The sequence below is a fragment of the Podarcis erhardii genome (genome assembly GCF_964252035.2).
Source record: "Podarcis erhardii genome assembly, chromosome: 3".
Taxonomy (NCBI): Eukaryota; Metazoa; Chordata; class Lepidosauria; order Squamata; family Lacertidae; genus Podarcis; species Podarcis erhardii.
In genome coordinates this window covers 106,269,739-106,292,422 of record NC_138507.1, presented here as the reverse complement: position 1 = coordinate 106,292,422, position 22,684 = coordinate 106,269,739, and the positions used below count along the sequence as shown (strand labels likewise).

Below are 22,684 nucleotides of genomic sequence, written 5' to 3'. Positions count from 1 at the left end.
AGTATAGCTCTAATTTATTTCTATCTCTGCGGATTAAAAGCTGCCCGGAGGAAAAGTGGGCGCAATGCGGTCTGGGAGTTGTATGTCTCCCCTTTCAGTGCCGCCGTTACCTAGAACGCCTAGGTGGAGGAGAAAGAACTACAAGTCCCAGCGAGCAGCGGGACGGAAGTGACGGAACACGAGGTGTCTTTCTGGCGGAGGCGGTGTCCTGCGGCTGCCCAGGGAGAAGCATGGGCGACAGCGCGTGCAAGTGGCGGGCTTTGCCCAGCGGCCCCAGCCTCAGGAACCTCACGGCGCCGGGCTACGGGCAGCCCAAGGAGCGCCAGACGCCGGCCCTGCAGGACGTGGCGCGGGCGCACACCGAGTCCTTCAACTACGCCGTGGGAGAAGGGCTGCTGCGGGCCGTGCAGGTGGAGCCGGAGGGGCCAGAGGAGGGGGGGGGAGTCAGAGAAAGTATAATATTACTACTAATACTACTACTAATACTAGTATTAGTACTAGTAGTATTAGTACTACTAGTAGTAGTAATAGAACAGGAAAGGGATGCGAGGGAAGTCAGTTGATATTTAATAATAATAATAATAATAAAGCTTTATTGGACTTTCTTAAGTGATTTTTCATTCTGGATAGTTTTATTTGATTGCTTTAAATGTAGGTTGCACACAGCTTAGATTTATTTTGTTAAAAATATAAAGCAGTACAGAAACGAAATGAAATTAATAAGAACAACAACAAAACAACATTATTATTATTATAAGAACAGGAAAAGGGGATGCGAGGGAAGTCAGTTGATATTTAATAATACCGTAATAATAATACTGTAACAATAAAGCTTTATTGGACTTTCTTAAGTGATGTTTCATTCTGGATGGTTTTATTTGATTGCTTTAAATGTAGGTTGTACGCAGCTTAGATTTATTTTATTAAAAATATAAAGCGGTACAGAAATGAAATGAAATTAATAAGAACAACAACAAAACAACATTATTATTATTGTTATTATTAGAACAGGAAAAAGGGATGTGAGGGAAGTCAGTTGATATTTAATTATTATTATTAATGGGGTTCTGTTAGTATTTGTAATGCAATTTCCTCCGAAATGTATTTTACAAAGAATAAATGGTACTGGGGAAAGGAGGTGGCAATTGGCAGTTGGCATTTGATTGGTTATTTCATGAGATTTTATGTACTGTACCGCCTGATTGTAGAGGGGAAAGAACCTTCAGAGCGGTTTGCAAAGAAGGTAAAACCATTGCTTAACAAAAAGTACGGAACAAAAAGTACGGCTGTGTTTTAAAACATACAAAAAGGTTAAAACCAGCATAGTGTAGACTAAAGCAAATCAAAACTCATTCAGGCTTTCTAGACATCTGGTTAAGGCGCGTCTAAGTAAGAATACCTTCAGCAGATACAGGGGAAAAATACAGTGAAGATGTCTTCAGGGATCTGCAGCTTGGCATTAGCCGGCATAGAAGTGAATAATAATATTAATACTTTAAGGGTAGGAGGGATTTGTGGGTTTTAAAAAAACATGTAGTGCCTTTATTGGGACCAACTAAAAAGTCACAAAGAAGTGAGCAGGTAAGGAAAAGAGCTATTTCTTAGAGGTTTGCTGCCTCTGAACCTGCAGAGATAGTATACAGTCATTATGACCAGCAGTAGATTTGGTGGTGAGCTGTGATAACCTGTGGGTTTTCTTTTTCTTTCTCTCTTTCTCTCGCTTTTTAAAGGCCATCCCACCTTTGGAATTTCTTTTCAAGAATGATCAGATCACTTTGGCCATTGTGGGAGCCACCATCAACCCTCCTATGGTACCAAAAGGAAGTATATGTAACGAGCTGAAAGTTTACCCAGCAGAATGCAGGGGGCGCAAAAGCACCTACCGCGGAAAAATAACCGTAAGTAACAAGTGTAAAGGAGTGGTGTGTAAAGGAGTGTAGCGGAATCATGTGAACTTTAGAAATCCAAGGTGTGTAGAGACCTGGCACTACAATATTTTGGAGATTTATACACTCCCAGCTGGCATATAAGGTGAACTGTTAAGACAGCCTGTGGGTGTTACAACTCCTAATAATTTGTCAGCTACCACTTTCTTCCATTAAGAACAGTTTGCAAGCATGGTGATAGGTGGGTTTGCTCATGTAAGCCAACCCATGGTTTGTCTTAAGCAGAGAGATGGGAAGAGAGCATGTGAGGCTAACAAGTTAAGCATTAATATAGTTTGATTTGATTAGAAAAACAGGCAGTGCTTCATTTGTACTGCACCACACTCTGGTCTTTCAGAAAATCTGATGAATTCACACTTGGAATCTAACTAGACATTGTAGGGAGATGCCTTATACCATGGCAGGCTATTGATTCATCTAGCTTGTTTACACCAGAGATAGTCAATGTGATGCTCTCCATATGCAGTTGGACTGCGGTTTCCATCAGCCCCAGCCAAGATGGCCAGTGGTCAAGGATAGTGGGAATTGTAGTCCAACAACATCTGGAAGGGACCATATTGGCTACCGCTGGTCTACACAAGCTGGCAGCTGCTCTCCAGGGTTTCAGAAAGAAAATTGGCTGCCTATGAGCATCCAGACTCTTTTCAAGGGGTTTCTACTAGTGCACAAAGCCCTATGTCACTTGGGACCCAATATCTTGAGGGACCCTCCTTACCAGTAACCTCTGGCCTGAAATTTGCAATCTGAGGGAGAGGCCCTGCCCATCAGTTGGAGCAGTAAGGAGGATGGGAGCCCGAGAAAGGGCATTCTCAGTGGTTGTGTCCCAGTTAAGGAACTCACCCCTGCACCAAGGAAAATGGGTCACTCAGGTGGGATGTTGAGAATTTTTTTTGCCCAGGCCTTTGTAACGTAGTTCAGGAACACTTTTGTCTCCTACTGTGGATGCTCTAATTGCTGTGGATGTCATTGCTTTCATGAAGAGGAGTTTTATTGTTCTTAGCTGCCCTGGGTTCCCTATGGGAAGAAAGGACATGTTATAAATTTGACCTAATAAGTAAACACACACTGCTGGCAGTTTTTCTCTAGGCACATTTTTTGCTTTTGTAAGATACTTGCAGTGTAGCTATTTCTTTGAGAGGAGAGCCTTCTACATTTTCAGTGATTTGGATAATATAGATCTCTTTTTCTCAAATCATTATTTCCCCTCCCATATAGGCTGATATCAGCTGGGCAGTGAATGGCATCCCTAAAGGGATTATAAAACAGTCCCTCGGAAATGCTCCAATTATGGTGAAGTCCAAACTTTGCAATCTCCACGGTCTCTCTCCCAAAGAGCTCATCAAACACCATGAGGAGGAAGAGGTATTGCTCGATGTTATTGATTTGCCTTTCTACGTAGGAAGCCGTCTTATACCGAGTCATACCATTGGTCCACCCAGCTCCCTATTGTCCACCCTGACTATCAACAGCTGTGTGGGGTTTCAGATTGGGAGTCCCTCCCAAACCTACCTGGAGATGCCAGGGATTGACCTGCATGTAAATCGGATGCTTTAACCACTGAGCTACAGCCCCTCCTTTTATATATGAAGCAAAAGAAAGTGAATGTTGCATTGCTTGGAGTGAGATTCACCACGTCCATTTGAAAAGTGATTTGTACCAAAGATATTTCCTCTCCCTCTGGAGAAAAGGATCCATTGACTTCTGTGAGGACCTAGGACTCCTGTTATTAATATTAGGCTTTGTACGTGGTTGTAGTTTGCTTTTAAAAATTCAATCATTTTAAAGGTAAAAGTTGATAAGTTCCCTAAATGGAATGGAAAATGCAGGCTACAAATACAGTCATACCTTATGTTACGGACGCTTCAGGTTACGTGTTTTCAGGTTGGGGGCTGCGGGAAACCTGGAAGTACCAGAACGGGTTACTTCTGGGTTTTGCCACATGTGCAGAAGCGCCAAAATGCGCCGGCACAGACGCGGCGCTTCAGGATTCGAACGTTGTGGACACGCCTCCATCACGGATTACGTCCGCAACCCGAGGTTCCACTGCACTTTGATGAATAAAGAAAATAAACTAGATTATTTTGAAATTAAATTTCCTCTTACTAAAATTTTGATCGTTCTTTGCAACGAAAACGATACTAAAAAATGAGTAAGTGTGCCCTCTGCTTCCAGACCTAATAAAATCTGCCTTTGTTGATTAATGCACTGAAGTCTTAATGCACTGAAGTCAATCTTGCAGCTCTGTTAATTGCCTTTTTTCACCTTTTGGCAGGAAATGGGAGGCTATTTCATTGTTAACGGTATAGAAAAGGTGATCAGAATGGTGATTATGCCAAGGCGGAACTTTCCCCTTGCAATGATTAAACCAAAATGGAAATCCAGAGGTCCAGGCTACACACAATATGGTAATGTTGTTCTTCGTAAAATAACTTTAAAATAATCCTTCATTTTAAAAAAATAATAAAATCACATGGTGAACAGCATGTGCTGTTGCTCTTGCTGTTCTCTGGATTTAGCAATTCATCTACCTTTGGTTCTCCCTCCCCTGATGCCACTGAGTTGCTCTGCCAGAGAACAGTGGTGAATGCAGACTCTGTGTGCACTCTGAATGCAGGGGGGCCCCCAAGTCCAGTACCCAGCATCTTGGGCAGCCAGACTGGAAAAGAGGTCTGCCTGCAACCTTGGAGCATGGTCTGAACCCTCCTTACCTGGGTCCCCCAGACTGTTTAGAGTGGATCACAGCCACCTTTCCTGCACCTGACGCCATATGCCATCAGGCACAGGGAAGTTCAGGTTGAGAAAGGTCAGAAAAGAATTGAAGCTGCAGCTGTAAGGGAAGAGTTGGGTGCGCTTCAAGCAGCTGTACCTTGACATTTCATAGAATTGTAGAGTTGGAAGGGACCCTAAGGGTCATCCAGTCCAACCCTCTGCAATTCAAAGCTTGAAGGACCATCACTGAATAGGAGAGCCTCTGTTTCACATGCATAAGGTCCCAGATTCAGTCTCTGGCATATCCTGGTAGGGCTTGCTGTCTGAATCCTGGAGATCCACCGTCAGTCAGCATAGACAATACAGAGCCAGGTGGACCTATGGTCTGTCTCAGTATAAGGCAGATTGCTATGTCCCATCAATCACCTGCTGTCCCCTGGCCAAATCAGACTCCCTGCTCGTGTCTTGGAGAGCCTTCCAACCAAAATAAGCTATGCTAGACTTCATTTTCATTTATTATATTTCTCTGCCACTTTTCACTCAACATGAGTCACAAAGCGGCTTACGTAACAATAAATAATAACGTAAATTGCAACATGAATCATATAAAATAATAAATCATCAGTAAAACAATTACAAATTGTCAGGAAAACCTCCACCTTCTATAAAGCACTATTAACAAAGCAACTTTAAAAAATAGGCCAAACAGCACGACCACAAGAAAAATTGTATTATAAAATCCACAAAGCATCAACAGCACTGATAATCCACAAAACAATATTAACAACATTAACAAGCTAACCACCAAAAGCACTAAGCACTGCTGAATTCTGCTAGGCTTGATGGAATTAGTAGTTTGACTGTATAATGTTAGTACAGAGGTGATTGCTAGGGTTGAATATTAGGTAAACTGCATTATTTCCTCTTTTGTTTATAACAGTAATCATGCTGGTATTTTTAGATGACAAAATGGTACAGTAACTCTTAGAGGTTTATTTGTTTATTAATTGGTATATAACTCTTAAGTAAATGATGCTACGATTTGCTTCCTTTGGATGCTGCTAGGTGTCTCAATACACTGCGTTAGAGATGAACACACAGCAGTTAACATGACCCTTCACTACCTTGAAAATGGCACAGTGATGCTGAACTTCATTCATCAAAAAGAGCTGTTCTTTCTTCCACTCGGATTTGTACTGAAGGTACTGTACCCGTGCTCTGTCTGTAGGATCCCTGTTATATTTTACACACTACTTTCCCAACAACCGCGAGATGTACAATTGCAAATAAGCCGTTCAGAGTTAATAGCCCACCTGCTTTCACACACTAGTGTAAGCCATTTGTGGTATGTCAATAGCCTGAAAGGAGAGTGAAGACACTCTTCCAGTTTACAGAGTCTTTCTGTGCTTGGATGCCTAGAGTCCATTTCTACTCAAGGCAGGTTGAGGTAGGCAAGTGGCTATTTACAAACCTGTCACTAGTTTGATTAAATGTAACAGTCGAGCCATGATTTTCATGAACGGGCTTTAAACTTGAAAACCCCTCCCTTCTTTCCTAGATATTTTGCTGTGATGTCCAAATTGAGCAAAATCTGAGCTTCCAATTCCAGCTTGGAGGCAAACCTTTTGCCCTGTATGAACATGGAAAACAATGGATTGTTTAAACCAAATAGAGAATATAGCTATAGATATATATCTATTATAGTTCACCTCATTCATCCCTGTCCCCACATTCCAGGGACATGTTGGGAAAATGGGAAAACATAAGAAGAAAAAGGCTGCCTGCCCCAATATACATGGTAGCAGACTATATACAGAATTGCAGGCTTTGAAAATCATGATGCTTTTAGTGATACCTGCCTCATGTGTTCTCCCCCCACCTCCCAAACTAATTTCTTCAAACCTTTTCTTTCTCTGCTGCAGGCATTAGTTAGTTTCTCAGATTTCCAGATTTTTCAGGAGTTGATTAAAGGAAAAGAAGAGGATACTTTCTATAAGAACTGCATGTCTCAGATGCTGCGGCTGGTAGCAGAGGATGGCTGCATGACGCAGAAACAAGTCCTCATCTTCCTGGGGCAGCGCTTCAGAGTGAAATTCAGCCTTCCCGACTGGCACAGCAGTGAACAAGTTGGAGAGTTCCTTCTTAAGTATGTCTTTAGGCAGACGTAACTTAAGACGCAGGTGGCGCTGTGGTCTAAACCACAGAGCCTAGGGCTTGCCGATCAGAAGGTCGGCGGTTCGAATCCCTGTACGGGGTGAGCTCCTTTGCTCGGTCCCGGCTCCTGCCAACCTAGCAGTTCAAAAGCACGTCAAAGTGCAAGTAGATAAATAGGTACCGCTCCGGCGGGAAGGTAAACGGCGTTTCCGTGCACTGCTCTGGTTCGCCAGAAGTGGCTTAGTCATGCTGGCCACATGACTTGGAAGCTGTACTCTGGATCTCTCGGCCAATAAAGCAAGATGAGCACCGCAAACCCAGAGTCATCCGTGACTGGACCTAACGGTCAGGGGTCCCTTTACCTTTACCTTAAGTTTATCTTCCTTTTGAAATACAAAACCAGTCTTTGACTGGTTTCAAATCAGACCCAGGTGCAGAGGTCCCCAACCTGCAGGCACATTCAGAAATATTAAAGGTTGAATCCAACATGACACTGCGTCAGTGGAATGACTTCCGCAAGAGCAGTGGAACTGCCCCCCCCCCACTCTGCTGCCCCTGCAGTGCCTCTAGATCTGTTCCTGAGGGTTGGGGAAAGCCCCAAATTTGGAGGATGAGAGGGAGGGGAAGTTCTGTTCCACTTGTGCAATAGGATGCAGCCTTGTGCAGTTATTCGAATCTAATGTTCAGTGGGTGTGCAGTCTGTGTACACAATAGTTGTACAACCCCAAAGAGTGTACACTCTTTCACACAAACACTTCTATGTGTATAGAAGCAGCTTGTACCTGCGCTCAGTGTAATGTGTGAGCAAGCCTTGAATGTTTCTTGAGGGTTGGAAGTCTTAGTTTCACAAAGAAAACCAATGTGAAATTTTATTTTTTGTTACGATTCATTGCATGAATAATAATTGTTGACCACAAACTTGACATTGGTTGACCACAAACTTGACATGAGCCAACAGTGTGATGCGGCAGCTAAAAAAGCCAATGCAATTCTGTGCTGCATCAATAGGAGTATAGCATCTAGATCAAGGGAAGTAATAGTGCCACTGTATTCTGCTCTGGTCAGACCTCACCTGGAGTACTGTGTCCAGTTCTGGGCACCACAGTTCAAGAAGGACACTGACAAACTGGAACGTGTCCAGAGGAGGGCAACCAAAATGGTCAAAGGCCTGGAAACGATGCCATATGAGGAACGGCTAAGGGAGCTGGGCATGTTTAGCCTGGAGAAGAGGGGGTTAAGGGGTGATATGATAGCCATGTTGAAATATATAAAAGGATGTCACATAGAGGAGGGAGAAAGGTTGTTTTCTGCTGCTCCAGAGAAGTGGACACGGAGCAATGGTTCCAAACTACAAGAAAGAAGATTCCACCTAAACATTAGGAAGAACTTCCTGACAGTAAGAGCTGTTTGACAGTGGAATTTGCTGCCAAGGAGTGTGGTGGAGTCTCCTTCTTTGGAGGTCTTTAAGCAGAAGCTTGACAACCATATGTCAGGAGTGCTCTGATGGTGTTTCCTGCTTGGCAGGGGGTTGGACTCGATGGCCCTTGTGGTCTCGTCCAACTCTGTGATTCTATGAATTACCAAAAAAAAGCCAATCTCTCTCCCACCCCAACGGAAGACTAATTTTCTTCCAGTGAAATGGGCCCTTTACCAAACCTGAGGTAAGGTCACCACCACCATGAAATCCTAGGCTGCTATTCATTTGTATGGTTGAAAGTACCAAAGGCAAGTTGCAAAGACAGCATTGGGCTAAAATTTTTGCCATGTTTAAGTTTTGGAGTGATGCTCATCTAAAAAGAAATGGTTATCCCAAAACTTTGTGTTGCTCCCACAGCCAATGCATCTGCATACACCTGAATAACAAAGCTGAGAAGTTCTACCTGCTTTGCTTCATGACTCGTAAACTGTTTACTTTAGCCAAAGAAGGCTGCATGGAGGACAATCCTGACAGTTTAATGAATCAAGAGGTGCTCACTTCAGGACAACTTTACCTCATGTTTTTAAAGGTACTACCCTGAGAGTTATTCCCCATTCCCCTATAGATAGCCAGAAACATGCTCTTTAATAGTTGCCAGAAATCTTGGAAATCTTAGCAACAGCTTTCCAGATTACATCAAGCATCTTGTGGTTCCCACAAACTTCATTTATTTTGTGTGTTTTATGTCATTTATTTTGACCAAACTGCGGGAGGCAGTGGAAGACAGAAGTGCCTGGCGTGCATTGGTCCATGGGGTCACGAAGAGTTGGACACGACTAAACAACTAAACATCAACAATGTCATTTATAGGCTGTCCCATCACTGAAGTCCTCTGGACAGCTTACGGGGTTTAAACCAACAACATTACAAGTCAATGTGGTGCCCTCAAGATTATGTGGATTACAACTTGCATCAGCGCCAGCCAGCCTGGCCAGTAGCCTGGGGTGATGGAAGATGTAGTCCACAACACCGGAACGGGGCCATGTTGTCAACTCCTGGTATAGCCCATCACATAATTTCAAAGGCCTGGGGAAAAATAAAAAGGTTTTTGCGTGGCATCAGAAAGAGATTAAAGTAAGTGCCAAGCAGGTTTCATTGGGGAGGTCATTCTAATACTAAGGAGCCACTGCTGAAAATAGTAGAATAGGAAATTGCTGTCCCTGGATAAAATAATCCCAAGTAAACACTGTTCTTATTATATATGGAGTTATTTGTGCCAGGAAGTTTTGTATTTGGTGGGAGAGCTGAGGTTCTGGTTTTTTGTGACGAAGCTGGAGAAGGAAAATTATTCTCCAGTTGCCCTGCCTCTCACTGATTTCTCACAGCTATGTAGTATCCCTCTTACAGGTCAGATTTGAGCTCTGATGCAGGAATGCGTATTGCATAGCTGAAAGCACTTCAGTGGAAATGTCAGCAGTATTCCAATGAGCGAGGTTGAGCAGTAACATGGAGCTATGGTTTGGCACCACATGGATAATTTTCTAAGGGCTCTCAGACCTGTGTGCAATACAACTCCAGCTAAACCATAGTTTTCCATTTTTGTAACTCTGGCTTGTTCTTGCCCTGCAAACCGAGATCCCCCCAGTTCTCCATTGCAAGGACTTCCAAGTGACCAGTCGTCTTTGCAGGTTCAGTTAAAATGACAAACTTCTGCCGTGAGCCAAGGAGGGAGCTGCAGAACACAAGGTCATTTGAAAGCATGTTCACGTCGCAACAGATTGTGGTTTGGTTGATAACTGCCTCTCAGCCTAGTCAGTGGGGCTAAATTGCTGTCGGCTGCAGCTTTGATTGATTTCCCTGCTTTTTAAGCTGGGTATCTCTACTCACCTCTGGTGGCTGTATATTTGGCCAGAGCATTGAAATCTGTACTGGTAGTTGATTGTGTGTGACACATTTTGCAATGTAGAAGTTCCAAAGCAGATGTACATAACAGGAGCTTGGTTGTGATGAATCAGGAGGCAATTTGAGAGAGGCCTAGTTCCAATGGCGACTTTCCCCTCTGTCCTTGTGTTGGAACAGAACCATTCCTTGCCACCCACATACAGTCATACCTCAGGTTACAGACGCTTCAGGTTGCGTTTTTTTTGGGTTACAGACATGCCAAAACCCAGAAATACCAGAACAGGTTACTTCTGGGTTTCGGCGGTCGCACATGTGCAGAAGCACTAAATTGTGCTTTGCGCATGCGCAGAAGCTCTGAATTACAGCCCGCATGCGCGGACGCTGTGCTGCGGGTTGCAAACACTGCGGGTTGCGAACGTGCCTCTTGCAGGGATCACATTCGCAACCCAAGCGTCCACTGTACTAGTTCGTCACGTGCCAGTTTGAATAGAAGTGCGTTGTGTTAGTTCCTGAAGTCTTTTTTCTTGTCCTTCTTATCCTATATCGCAGGAGAAGATGGAAACTTGGTTGCAGTCTGTGAAAATAGCTTTGGACAAGAAAGCTCAGAAGTCAGCTATGACAATTAATGCAGAAAACATGATGAAGATTCTTGGTATGGGGACAGATATTACAAGGATGCTTGAGTATCTCCTTGCTACTGGCAACCTGCGCTCTAAGACAGGTAAAAATGTCAAAGACCTGCAGCACAATTTTGCAGCTGTAGTCTGAAGCACGTGGATGGCACCAGCTTGTGAAAGGCTGCTGTAGACATTTTGGGCATATCACAAACGAGGGGCTTGTTTGCATGTGAGAATTTGCAAACGCACAACAAAGTAGATGCAGTGATTCTAGGATGCAGAAATCAGGTTCCGTGAAGCCTTGCCTTTTCGGGTGGGGGTTTAACCCAACACTTTCTTTTCTTTACATTTGTAAAACTGCTACAAGGCATGTTGAAAACTCAGCACCCAAGGAACACATTTCCAGAGGTTGGGGTTGTGTAACTTCCATAGCTTTCCCATCCACCCTCCCATTAGCAGCCAAGGCAGAATAGGTTATACAGAGTAAGAGTCATTAATGCTGATCAACATACGTCATGTAAACAGGGCAGGAAACTGTTTCTTCCTTGTCACATAACTTGGGATTATTTGGGTGCAGAATTTTAACTTAGCAGAGCATGTACACACTAAATCCTAATTGTAGGATTAGAATGCTCTCTCGTTCTAAAGATGGATCATTTGCATCCCAAACTACATTCCCACCACCAATTAACTCCCCTTTAGATTGCAATCCAGCCTGTAGGATGCTGCAACCAAAAATCAGGAAAGGTGATGCACACCATATCGTTCCAGGGATCACAGCATAAGTAAGCAAAGGAAGGCGCAGATTACAAGGGAACGTATTGAGGATGATTGGCCAGTCTGTTGGTAATCATTATGCCTTACGTTCCTAGAGTGGTTCCTTGCTGCAGGCACAGGAGCTGTTACTTGGCCTACGCCCCTCTTGAATCCTGACTGCTTGTGTTTACCTTCCCTATTTTAAAAAAATCAGAAGTCCTAATGTTTTCTGCGATGTTCAGATGTTGATGTAGTTGAATATTTGATGTATTGTGCACCACACAACTCAGTGCATGTGGTGGTGGTATTAAAACTGCTACTGCTACCAAGCAACTGTTCTTGCAAAATAATTCTTGGATCAAAGCTGATTTTCCCTGCTTCCCATTTCTCTCTCTCTACAAGGTCTGGGCATGCTGCAAAACTCCGGTCTCTGTGTGGTAGCAGACAAGCTGAACTTCATCCGCTACCTCTCCCATTTCCGCTGTGTGCACAGAGGGGCTGATTTTCTCAAGATGAGAACCACCACAGTGCGCAAGCTGCTGCCGGAGTCCTGGGGTTTCCTTTGTCCCGTCCACACGCCCGATGGAGAACCGTGCGGTCTGATGAATCACATGACAGCTCCATGTGAAATAGTAACACAGCCATCGTATACATTCTCCCTGCCGTCCTTGCTTTGCTCTTTGGGTAAGAATGGATCTATTTGATCTATAAGAAATGCTTTCAGGGGAAAAGCAAGTCTCAGATCGGTAGGGTTGGCCGTTCACTGAGCTGTAATTAATATGCCCACAGAGATAATTGCAAAGTTGTTGTTTAGTCGTGTCCGACTCTTCGTGACCCCCTGGACCAGAGCACGCCAGGCACTCCTGTCTTCCACTGCCTCCCGCAGTTTGGTCAAACTCATGCTGGTAGCTTCGAGTACGCTATCCAACCATCTCATCCTCTGTCGTCCCCTTCTCCTTGTGCCCTCCATCTTTCCCAACATCAGGGTCTTTCCCAGGGAGTCTTCTCTTCTCATGAGGTGGCCAAAGTATTGGAGCCTCAGCTTCACGATCTGTCCTTCCAGTGAGCACTCAGGGCTGATTTCCTTAAGAATGGATAGGTTTGATCTTGCAGTCCATGGGACTCTCAAGAGTCTCCTCCAGCACCATAATTCAAAAGATTGCAAAGTAGTGGGTTTCAAATTGGGTTCTGGGGAATCCTGGGATTCCTTGGGAAACATATCTGGGTATGTCAGTGAGAAGATCATTTATGGCACACACACTTCCTTGAACAGCGCTTTTCTAGACTCCTAGACTTCCCTTGCAGGTTGCAGCCACAAGAGTGTCTGGAGTACACCCTCAAGTTGTGCTGGGCAGTGGTGAGGCCCAACAGGCCCAGCCAGTGCCCACTGAGTACTAAGCATGTGCAGTAGCCCCAGAGCCAGCCCCAGAAGTATCTGTAGTGCATAGGAGGTCTTTTTGGCAGAATGCAGAAGACCCTTAGCAGACAAGCGCATGTGAAGATAGTTGTCAGAACATTGAAATCATGGAAGCTGAGGGCTGCAGCTCATTGGTAAGCTGCGTGCTTAGCAAGCAGGTGACCCAGTGCTCAATCCCAGGCATTTTCAGTTAAGAGGATCAGACTGCAGGTGCTGGAAAGACTTCTGCATCAGATCTTGAATAGCTGCTGCCAGGGAGACCATACTAAGCTAGATGTACCACAGTGGACTGAGTCAGTACAAGGCAAGATCACAACTTGAACCACTGTGGTGTGGTGTAGTGGTTAAGAGCAGTAGTCTCGTAATCTGGGGAACCGGGTTCGCGTCTCCGCTCCTCCACATGCAGCTGCTGGGTGACCTTGGGCCAGTCACACTTCTCTGAAGTCTCTCGGCCCCACTCACCTCACAGAGTGTTTGTTGTGGGGGAGGAAGGGAAAGGAGAATGTTAGCCGCTTTGAGACTCCTTAGGGTAGTGATAAAGTGGGATATCAAATCCAAACTCTTCTTCTTGCTGGTCACAGGGTATGATCAGGCCTGGCCTTTCCCCCCTTGAAATACTATACCTGATTAGTCATTTTCAACAATAAGCTCTTGGGCTGCATTACTGGTATATATTTCTGCAGCATAGTTTTAGAATGCAAATAAAGACAGTCTCGCTTCCTGTGTTCTTGGCTGAACCAGGGACCTGAAGCCATCACTTCCCTGCTTCAAATAAAACACTGTTTAGTCAATGCCCCTCCCTGTTTTCAAAATGAGCCACAAATCCTTCCTAGCATGTCAGTTAACAAAACAAAACCTAGCGAAATTACAGGTGTGTACATTTCAAACCACCTAGAGAGGCTCGTCAGTTGTAACGAAGCTTTGCTGCAATTTTTTTGTAGCCGCTAGTAAAATGTTACACCTGTTCACCTTCTGAAGGCTGCTTGCAGTCGGTGGCGTTGATGCATCACATATTGCTGTGCAACCTTCTGTAGGTGTCACTCCGGTTGATGCTGTGCCAAGCCAGCCCTACTCTGAATGTTACCCAGTTTCACTAGACGGCTCCCCAGTAGGCTGGATAGAGAAGGATCAGGCTCCTGGTCTCGTGGAGACACTCAGGCACTTCAAGGTTAGTTTTGTTTGTGCTGCAATGTACACCTCTACTGTATTTGAAAGTCTGCAGGCACTTGGACATCTTGCAGCATTTTGATGATCCAGCTGCCTGTAGCTATGTTTATCCTACAGAATTAAAAGGGTGAAGAGATAAAGATGAATTATCATTGTATAAATACCTGGCCCCACCCTTGCTGACAGTGGGAGGAGTTGCTCCGTTTGAATATTTTGTTTTTCACTTTGCCTCTGTGGATCGGGAGAGACATTTCTGCATCGCTCTCTTGCTTTAGTTGAAGGATGTAAAATGGATGCTTCTTTGATTTATGCCACTAGGCAATGCAAGAAAAGAAGATTCCCGTTTGGACAGAGGTGGTCCTTATCCCAAAGACAGGAAAGCCCAGCCTTTACCCAGGACTCTTCATTTTCACCACCCCTTGTAGGATGATGCGTCCCGTGCAAAATTTGGCCCTGGGAAAAGAAGAGTTAATTGGCACAATGGAGCAGGTACATGTTGATTATGCAGCAGTGATCTTGTATTTGAACAATAGTATGCAGGTGGCGCTGTGGGTTAAGCCACAGAGCCTAGGGCTTGCCGATCAGAAGGTCGGCGGTTCGAATCCCCGCGACGGGGTGAGCTCCCGTTGCTCAGTCCCTGCTCCTGCCAACCTAGCAGTCCGAAAGCACATCAAAGTGCAAGTAGATACAGTGGTGCCTCGCAAGACGAAAAGAATCCGTTCCGCGATTCTCTTCGTCTAGCGGTTTTTTCGTCTTGCGAAGCAAGCCCATTGACAGCTTAGCGGATTAGCGCTACAGCGGTCTAGCGGCTTCTAGCGATCAGCTGTTAAGCGGCTTATCAGCGGATCAGCTGTTAAGCGGCTTAGCGGCTTAGGAAAAGGGGGGGGGAGCGAAAAAACCCCCGGGGACTCGCAAGATTTTTTCGTCTTGCGAAGCAACCCCATAGGGAAATTCGTTTTGCGAAGCGCCTCCAAAACGGAAAAAGCTTTTGTCTAGCGGGTTTTCCGTCTTGCGAGGCGTTCATCTTGCGGGGCACCACTGTAAATAGGTACCACTCCGGTGGGAAGGTAAACGGTGTTTCCGTGTGCTGCTCTGGTTTGCCAGAAGCGGCTTAGTCATGCTGGCCACATGACCCGGAAGCTGTACGCCGGCTCCCTCGGCCAGTAAAGCGAGATGAGCGTCGCAACCCCAGAGTCGGCCATGACTGGACCTAACGGTCAGGGCTCCCTTTACCTTTACCCTAACTGGGTGGTAGAATCCCTTCTGCTGCTGTTACTGTGAGTAGAATTGGAAGGGAAATGGGAGGTCATTGGATTCCTATCGGGGAAGGGCAGTAGCTCAGAGGTAAACATGGCCTTTGCATGCAGAAGGACCCAGATCTTCCTATGCCTATGTTTCTATAGTCTTGCACTTTTCTGTGCAATTTTGGATTGTGCAGCTACTTAAAAATATTAACAAGTCGTCGATACGAAAAGCCATTGCTAACAAGTTAGTCCAGTGGGTATTGCCTATGCATCTGTGACCATTTACTGTGCATCTTTCTCTTTCTAATTCTGCAACCACAATTGTCGGCGTCGTTGGTGTTGCTGAGCATGTTTTAATGCCACTATTGTATGTGACAAGTCACCTTATCTCATAAAATGCTCTTTCCAGCAGGAACAAGGGCCCTGCAGGACTTGACATCTTTCCGCAGGGCCTGCAAGACAGAGCTGTTCCACCTGGCCTTTGGTCAGGGCGCAGCCTGACTCCCTCCTCTGGCAATCTTTACAAAACTTTAGTTTATGGTTGCCATCAATTTTGATTTTAATTCATTTTAATCCATTTTTATAATGTTTTATAATGTTGTACTGTTTTAGTGTTGTTAGCCGCCCTGAGCCCGGCTTCGGCTGGGGAGGGCGGGATATAAATAAAATTTATTATTATTATTATTATTATTATTATTATTATTATTATTATTATTATTATTATTAACAGGTTTTAAGGAGATGAGCTACCTTTACACGACTGTTAAAATCTGGTGCAGATCGTGCCAAAGGCACTCTTTTGATTGTGTGTGTTGACTTAATAATACGGCATTGAAGAATCGTGGCTTCCGTTGGTGTAGAAGTCTTTTCCAAGAGCTTTGCTTGTGTTTAATGTGCTTGGTGACCACTCACAGAAGTTGAAAATAGATCAGCTTGCTTGCTTGCTCTGTTCTTCCAAAGAGAGCTTCTGCAAAGGGTTTAAACTGGCTTTTCCTTACCCCAGGTCTTCATGAACATTGCTGTGTCTGAGGATGAAATTCAACCAGGACTCACCACACACCAGGAGCTCTTTCCCCACAGCATATTAAGCGTGGTGGCCAGTTTCATTCCCTTCTCGGATCACAACCAGAGTCCAAGAAATATGTACCAGTGTCAGATGGGCAAGTAATCCTTAGTTGTTGTTTTTACCCTGGCCTTGGACAGCTCTAGTTGCATTTTTCCGACCCACCCTTTTCTTCTGATGTAAATCATGTTAACTGATTTTTAATCGTGTACAGTGGTACCTTGGTTTTCGAACGTCTCGGAAGTCATACGTTTTAGTTTTCGGAAGCCAGATGTGCCATGTGGCTTCCGTATTGAGTTTTCCGGACATGAATGCTTCCAGAAATGCATGCTTCGGTTTTCCAGATGTTTTGGAAGTCAAATGGTCTTCCGGAACGGATTACGTTTGAAAACCAAGGTACCACTGTATTATATTTTATGGTGAAGGGCAGATAATAACTCCTATAAAACAAAATAACAAAAATGTTCATAGGAATCTCATTCTCCAAGTATGGATTCTTATATAGCCAATTGGCTCCCATCCACACATCAAACTATCAGTTGAGGGAATGCCAAAATTTGCAAAAAACAACAACCCAAAAACCATAGTTTTTTCAGGGGGGCGAGTTGGGTGGGACACCAAAACAGTGCAGTGAGAACAATGTGGTCATGGGGCACACAACACTGATAGTTAATGAGGGGCAGCTAAAGAACCAGGTTGTGGGGGGAATTAAAAAGATTATACTGGGGGGGGGGCAGGTTTGCTGTGCATGTTGGGGCTGATGGGAATTGTTGAAAGACAACAGAAAAAAGGGAGGGAGCTCTCCAAAACTAAAAACTTTTAAGTGGAACAGAAGATGGAGACTTGAGGATGCTGGAAACTTTAGATTGCACATAAAGCAGCCCCACATAAGGATTTGAAAGGGAAACAAATGGAAGTGAATGCCTTAAGTGCTGTATTATTTTTATACTTAGGAAATTCAGGGAGACACCTTACAGGAGGTCAGGCTAGTTCGTCATCTAGCCCAGTATTGTCTGCTCTGACTGGCAGTGGCTCTCCAGGGTCTCAGGCACAAGTAATTCCCATCTCCTGCCAGGGAACCGGCCTGTGACCTGCATGCGAAACCTGCCTTCTTCCTTTGAGCTCTGGTCTTTCCCTATGGAAGACATGAAAGACTTTGAGTTTATTTCATCTGATGTCTACTGTGTCTGTGTATTTTGTCCTTCCAGGCAAGCAGACGATGGGTTTCCCGCTTCTGACCTTCCCATACCGCTCAGACGATAAGCTCTACCGACTTCAGACTCCTCAAAGCCCACTGGTGCGGCCAGCTATGTATGACCATTACGACATGGACTCCTACCCAGTCGGTACAAATGCAGTTGTTGCCGTGATCTCCTATACCGGCTATGACATGGAAGATGCAATGGTGAGTCCTCAGTTTTAAAAAAAGCAAAAAGGAAATTTACGTTCAAATTAACGCTGTTCTCCCTTCCTAATCCCGTCACCTTAGGGTGAAAATGAAGGGAAATGTGGAGTCTGTAACCTGAAGCATCTGTAACCCGAGGTACCACTGTACCAGGAGTTGAGGGAGGGGAGCCCATCCTGACCCATAATTTGAGGGAAGAGGGAAGCTTCTCTGGCTATTTTAACAATTTGAATCCACCTTTAGATTTTAACCTTAGCTGGATCTTAGAATTGAAAGGGACTCAGGTATATGCAGCCTAATCTCCCACCCCAAACTCATAACATCATCATTATTATTACTTAGCTTGAACTGATTTCTACTTTGCCTTTTAGTGTGTGTACTCCCTCCGCCCCCCCCCCCCCCGGGCTAATTACAAACCAATAGGGTGTTAAAATTCAAACATTAAAATGACGGTTAAAAACAAAGAATGAAATTGAAATAGCAGTAGTAGATCAAACAGTTCCTAAATAAGATCGCTAAGAGCATCTGAATTTGGGGATAAAAGGATCTTCAAGTTTCCTTAAAGGCCAGGTTTTTATTTGACATTGATTTGTGTGGGGGTTTTATTTCATGTTATTTTTAGATCTTGAACAAGGCTTCATGGGAGAGAGGCTTTGGACATGGAAGTATCTACAAAACGCAACGTATTGACCTTGCGGAAAAAGTCAAGAAGGGAGAGGATAATCTGGTATTTGGGATTGGTCAGGATAAGCTGGCAACTTTGCAGAATCTGGACCCTGACGGCTTGCCCCACATCGGAGCCAGACTTCAATACGGGGACCCGTTCTATAGCTACGTGAATCTCAACACGGGGGAAAGCTTTGTGACCTACCACAAGTGAGTTCAAAATGCTGCTATTTAGCTACAGTTTTCAACAAGACGATGTGGAGTGTGTGTGTGTGTGTGTGTGTGTGTGTGTGTGTGTGTAAACTGCCTATTGAAATGCTAGTGAACCTGTGACTAGGTGTTGCTGGTCTACAAATCCCATCCCATTTGTCAGCCCTGCTGACAAATCCATGAAGCATAAGGCTACTAGCCACAATGGCTAGGTTCTCCTTTCGCTGTCAGAGACAGCGTGTTTCTGAATACCAGTTCCCGGGGTTCCCAAGTGGGGAGACTCCTGTCGTACTTAAGTCCTGCTTCCAGGCTTCCCCTGGGCATCTCGTGGGCAGGTGTAAGAAGAGGTTGCTGTACTAGATGGGCCATTGGCCTGATCCAGCGAGGTGTGTGTGTGTATATATATATATATATATATATATATATATATATATATATATTTATTCTTAGGCTGGCTGGGGTTGATGTAAGCTGGAGCCAAGCAACATCTAGAGGACCATAGGTTCCACACCCTGCTTTATAGGTTCTCTGTTGAACTCCCTGGGAACCTTCCCACTCCAAAATACTGCTCTGGAAAATGCTTTGGACGGGGGCAGTTCTGTTGAGTGCACTTGGGCAGCTATGCTCACAGGATAGCCTTGGGTGAGTCATAGGGTCACTCAGACCCACAAAACCTAGCCAAACCCATTCGTGGAAATTAATGGATGAAAAAATGTAATGCTCTTTACAAGATTGTGAAGCCTTTGGCAAGCCTTCTCTGGCTTCCCTTTTAAGATTGCAGCAAAAGGGGCAACCTGCCTGCCAAATTTGGCCCATGAGACAGGTCCTGATAAGGTTCTCCACCCATCCTACCCCTCTCCTGATTGCGATGATGGTTATTAATGGTTGCAGTTAGGCAGCAATCCTTGGGACTATTTGCTCTGGGTGTTAAGGTTTGGGTTGAGAGCATTTGCTTCCTTGCTTTCTTTATTTGCAGGGTCTTTCATTTGTTTACATCTCCCTTTAATCTATATTTGTATTAGGTGAATACTTCACACATTACCTTCCCCCGTCATTACCAAATAAATTGGAATCAGCTTTCCTGCAGAATCTGTTGGCGATTCAAACCTTTCTTTCCTTTTTCTCCAGGAACAAGGAAATCTGTATTGTGGATAACATCAAAGTATGCAGCAACGACACAGGGACTGGGAAATTCAGGTGTGTGTGCATCACTCTGAGGGTCCCCCGGAACCCAACGATCGGGGACAAATTTGCCAGCCGGCACGGACAGAAAGGCATCTTGAGCAGACTATGGCCGGCTGAGGACATGCCCTTCACCGAAAGTGGAATGGTGCCGGATATCCTCTTCAACCCTCACGGCTTCCCGTCCCGAATGACCATTGGCATGTTAATTGAGAGCATGGCGGGCAAATCCGCCGCTCTGCACGGGCTCTGTCACAACGCCACACCCTTCACGTTTTCCGAGGACAACTCTGCTCTGGAATACTTTGGCAAGATGCTGAAGGCCGCCGGCTACAACTTCTACGGGACGGAGCGAATGTACAGCGGCGTCTCGGGAGTGGAGCTGGAAGCGGACATCTTCATCGGCGTGGTGTACTACCAGCGCCTCAGGCACATGGTCTCTGACAAGTTCCAGGTGAGGACTACTGGGGCCAGAGATAAAGTCACCAACCAGCCCATCGGAGGGCGGAACGTTCAGGGCGGCATCCGTTTTGGAGAGATGGAACGGGACGCTCTGCTGGCTCACGGGGCCTCCTTCTTGCTGCACGACCGCCTTTTCCACTGCTCCGATCGCTCGGTGACCCACGTGTGCATCGAGTGCGGGAGCCTGCTTTCTCCCCTCTTGAAGCCCCCGCCCGACTGGTCCACCACACGCATCAGGCAACACGTCTGCACCACTTGCGGCCGGAGCGACACCATTGAAACGATTGCCGTCCCGTATGTCTTCCGCGTCTTCGTAGCGGAATTGGCTTCCATTAATGTAAAAGTGAAACTCAATGTGAGTTAGGGCGGTGCGAACTGTCCCGACCTGAATGTTGGGAGAGAATTGAAAGTACGTTTTCCCTGTGGAACCATCTTTAAAAGGGCTGCTAAGTTGTTACGGACTGTCAGATTAGTCTCCTATATATTTAAAAGTGAGGTGGAACTCTGCTTAATGCTTATTTACAAAGAAATTGGACTCCTAGGGCAAACGAGATAATTAATAAACTAACTAGAATAATTATTGGGGCTTTCAGTAAATTATTGAAAGCTGGCTTTTTTAAGAAGACGTGTGCTCTGCAGTTAGGACAGGTGAGGAACCTATGGGCCCTTCCACATTGCTGGACTACAACTCCCATCATTCCCTGATCATTGGCCATGTTGGCTGAGACCGATGAGACTTGATAGCCCAACAACATCTGCAGGTCCCATGAGAGAAACACATTTCCAGTTTCCTCCCAGAGGTCCAGATAACTTATTTTTTCATGCTGTGGATTTTCAATTGTGATGACAAATGCTGACAACAGAGATACCAAAGAGGCTTAGAAATTTTAAAAGCTGACCAGACAACCAGAAATATTTGCAGTAGAAAAAGAGACATGTGCCTTTACACCTCCATATACTGTCCCAATATTAGAAACTTGCTTACATTACTTGAATGGAAAATGGCTGCAAAAGTCCTCGGACAGCCCTGAAGCCGTCACTAAAATTGCCATAAAAGCAAAAGTTGCAGATTTGAAAAGGAAGGAAAGTTATAGTGGACAGAAACAGACTTCTTGCTGATGTTTTTATCCCATGATGGGTACCAACAAAAAGTTATTATGATGCTTTCTCCTTGCATTCTGAAGGGCAGTGGCCAGGCTATTTGCTCCATTGTTACTTTACACCACCATGCAATTTCTGAGTTGCATACTAGTGTCCAGAAGGACAGATCCACATCACTATCCTCTCAGATCCCAAACGCTCTGGAACTCTGACGTTTTGGCTCCTGAATGCTGCAAACCTGGAGGTGATTGTTCCGGTTTGCGAACATTCTTTTGGAACCCGAATGTCCCACGGGGCCTCCGGGGCTTCTGATTAGCTGCAAAAGCTTCCTGCAGCCAATCAGAAGCTGCACTTTGGTTTCCGAACATTTTGGAAGTCGAATGGACTTCCGGAACAGATTCCATTTGACTTCCAAGGTATGACACTATTTATTTCCTCAAAGTAGGTATCAGTTCAAGGATGTTGCTGTTTGTTGTTGTTGCTGTTCCATTTTCACCTGAAGTTGCTCACAACATTTCCATTAAAAGATGTTTTACAATTGGTATTGCTTTTGTCTTTTAAACGACTTTTTCAGTTTAATACGATCCAACTAATATTACTTGCTGCTTTAAAAAAATGGTTTATGAAATGTTGCCAAGTTTTGACCATGGATCCATTGTTTGCATTCTGTGAAAAAAATATTTTAAAAAATAAAAAAGAACCTTATGCAAATACTGCTCCTGATTTCCCCCCTCTGTTGATATTTTAGTTTTGTTATGATTTATAGGAAAGTAAATCTGATCTTGAACCCTAAACTATTGACAGTCCTTATTGATATTCATTCTATTTCACACACATAGTACAGTGCTCAGGAACACTGTATTTAGATGCAAAAAGCAGAAATCCATTGATGGGTTTCAAATGTTCTGTTGGCAGGCTAATAATGGCCAATTCATATTACAGTGGTACCTTGGGTTACATACACTTCAGGTTACATACGCTTCAGGTTACAGACTCCGCTAACCCAGAAATAGTACCTCGGGTTAAGAACTTTGCTTCAGGATGAGAACAGAAATCGTGCTCCGGCGGTGCAGCAGCAGGAGGCCCCATTAGCTAAAGTGGTGCTTCAGGTTAAGAACAGTTTCAGGTTAAGAACGGACCTCTGGAATGAATTAAGTACGTAACCAGAGGTACCATTGTACATATGACAGTTCACAGGGGTTGGGGTCAAAACATGGAAGGATCCTTAACAATCTGAATTTTTAATGGGCTCCAAAATTTGGCCAA

The 22,684-nt window shown here is 44.7% G+C and overlaps 1 protein-coding gene across 1 annotated transcript; it reads left to right on the top strand.

Annotated features, from left to right (window-relative positions):
* Positions 1-191: 191 nt before the first annotated feature.
* On the top strand, positions 192-21,962 carry POLR1B (RNA polymerase I subunit B). Its single transcript, XM_081854553.1, has 15 exons — positions 192-410; positions 1,731-1,898; positions 3,162-3,308; positions 4,219-4,351; positions 5,721-5,857; positions 6,578-6,801; positions 8,644-8,815; positions 10,678-10,849; positions 11,904-12,185; positions 13,953-14,086; positions 14,404-14,574; positions 16,333-16,489; positions 17,601-17,797; positions 18,420-18,673; positions 19,802-21,962. Exons 1-15 carry the CDS (start codon positions 231-233, stop codon positions 20,679-20,681), a joined length of 3,408 nt encoding a protein of 1,135 aa, XP_081710679.1. The 5' UTR covers positions 192-230; the 3' UTR covers positions 20,682-21,962.
* The last annotated feature ends 722 nt before the right edge of the window (positions 21,963-22,684 follow it).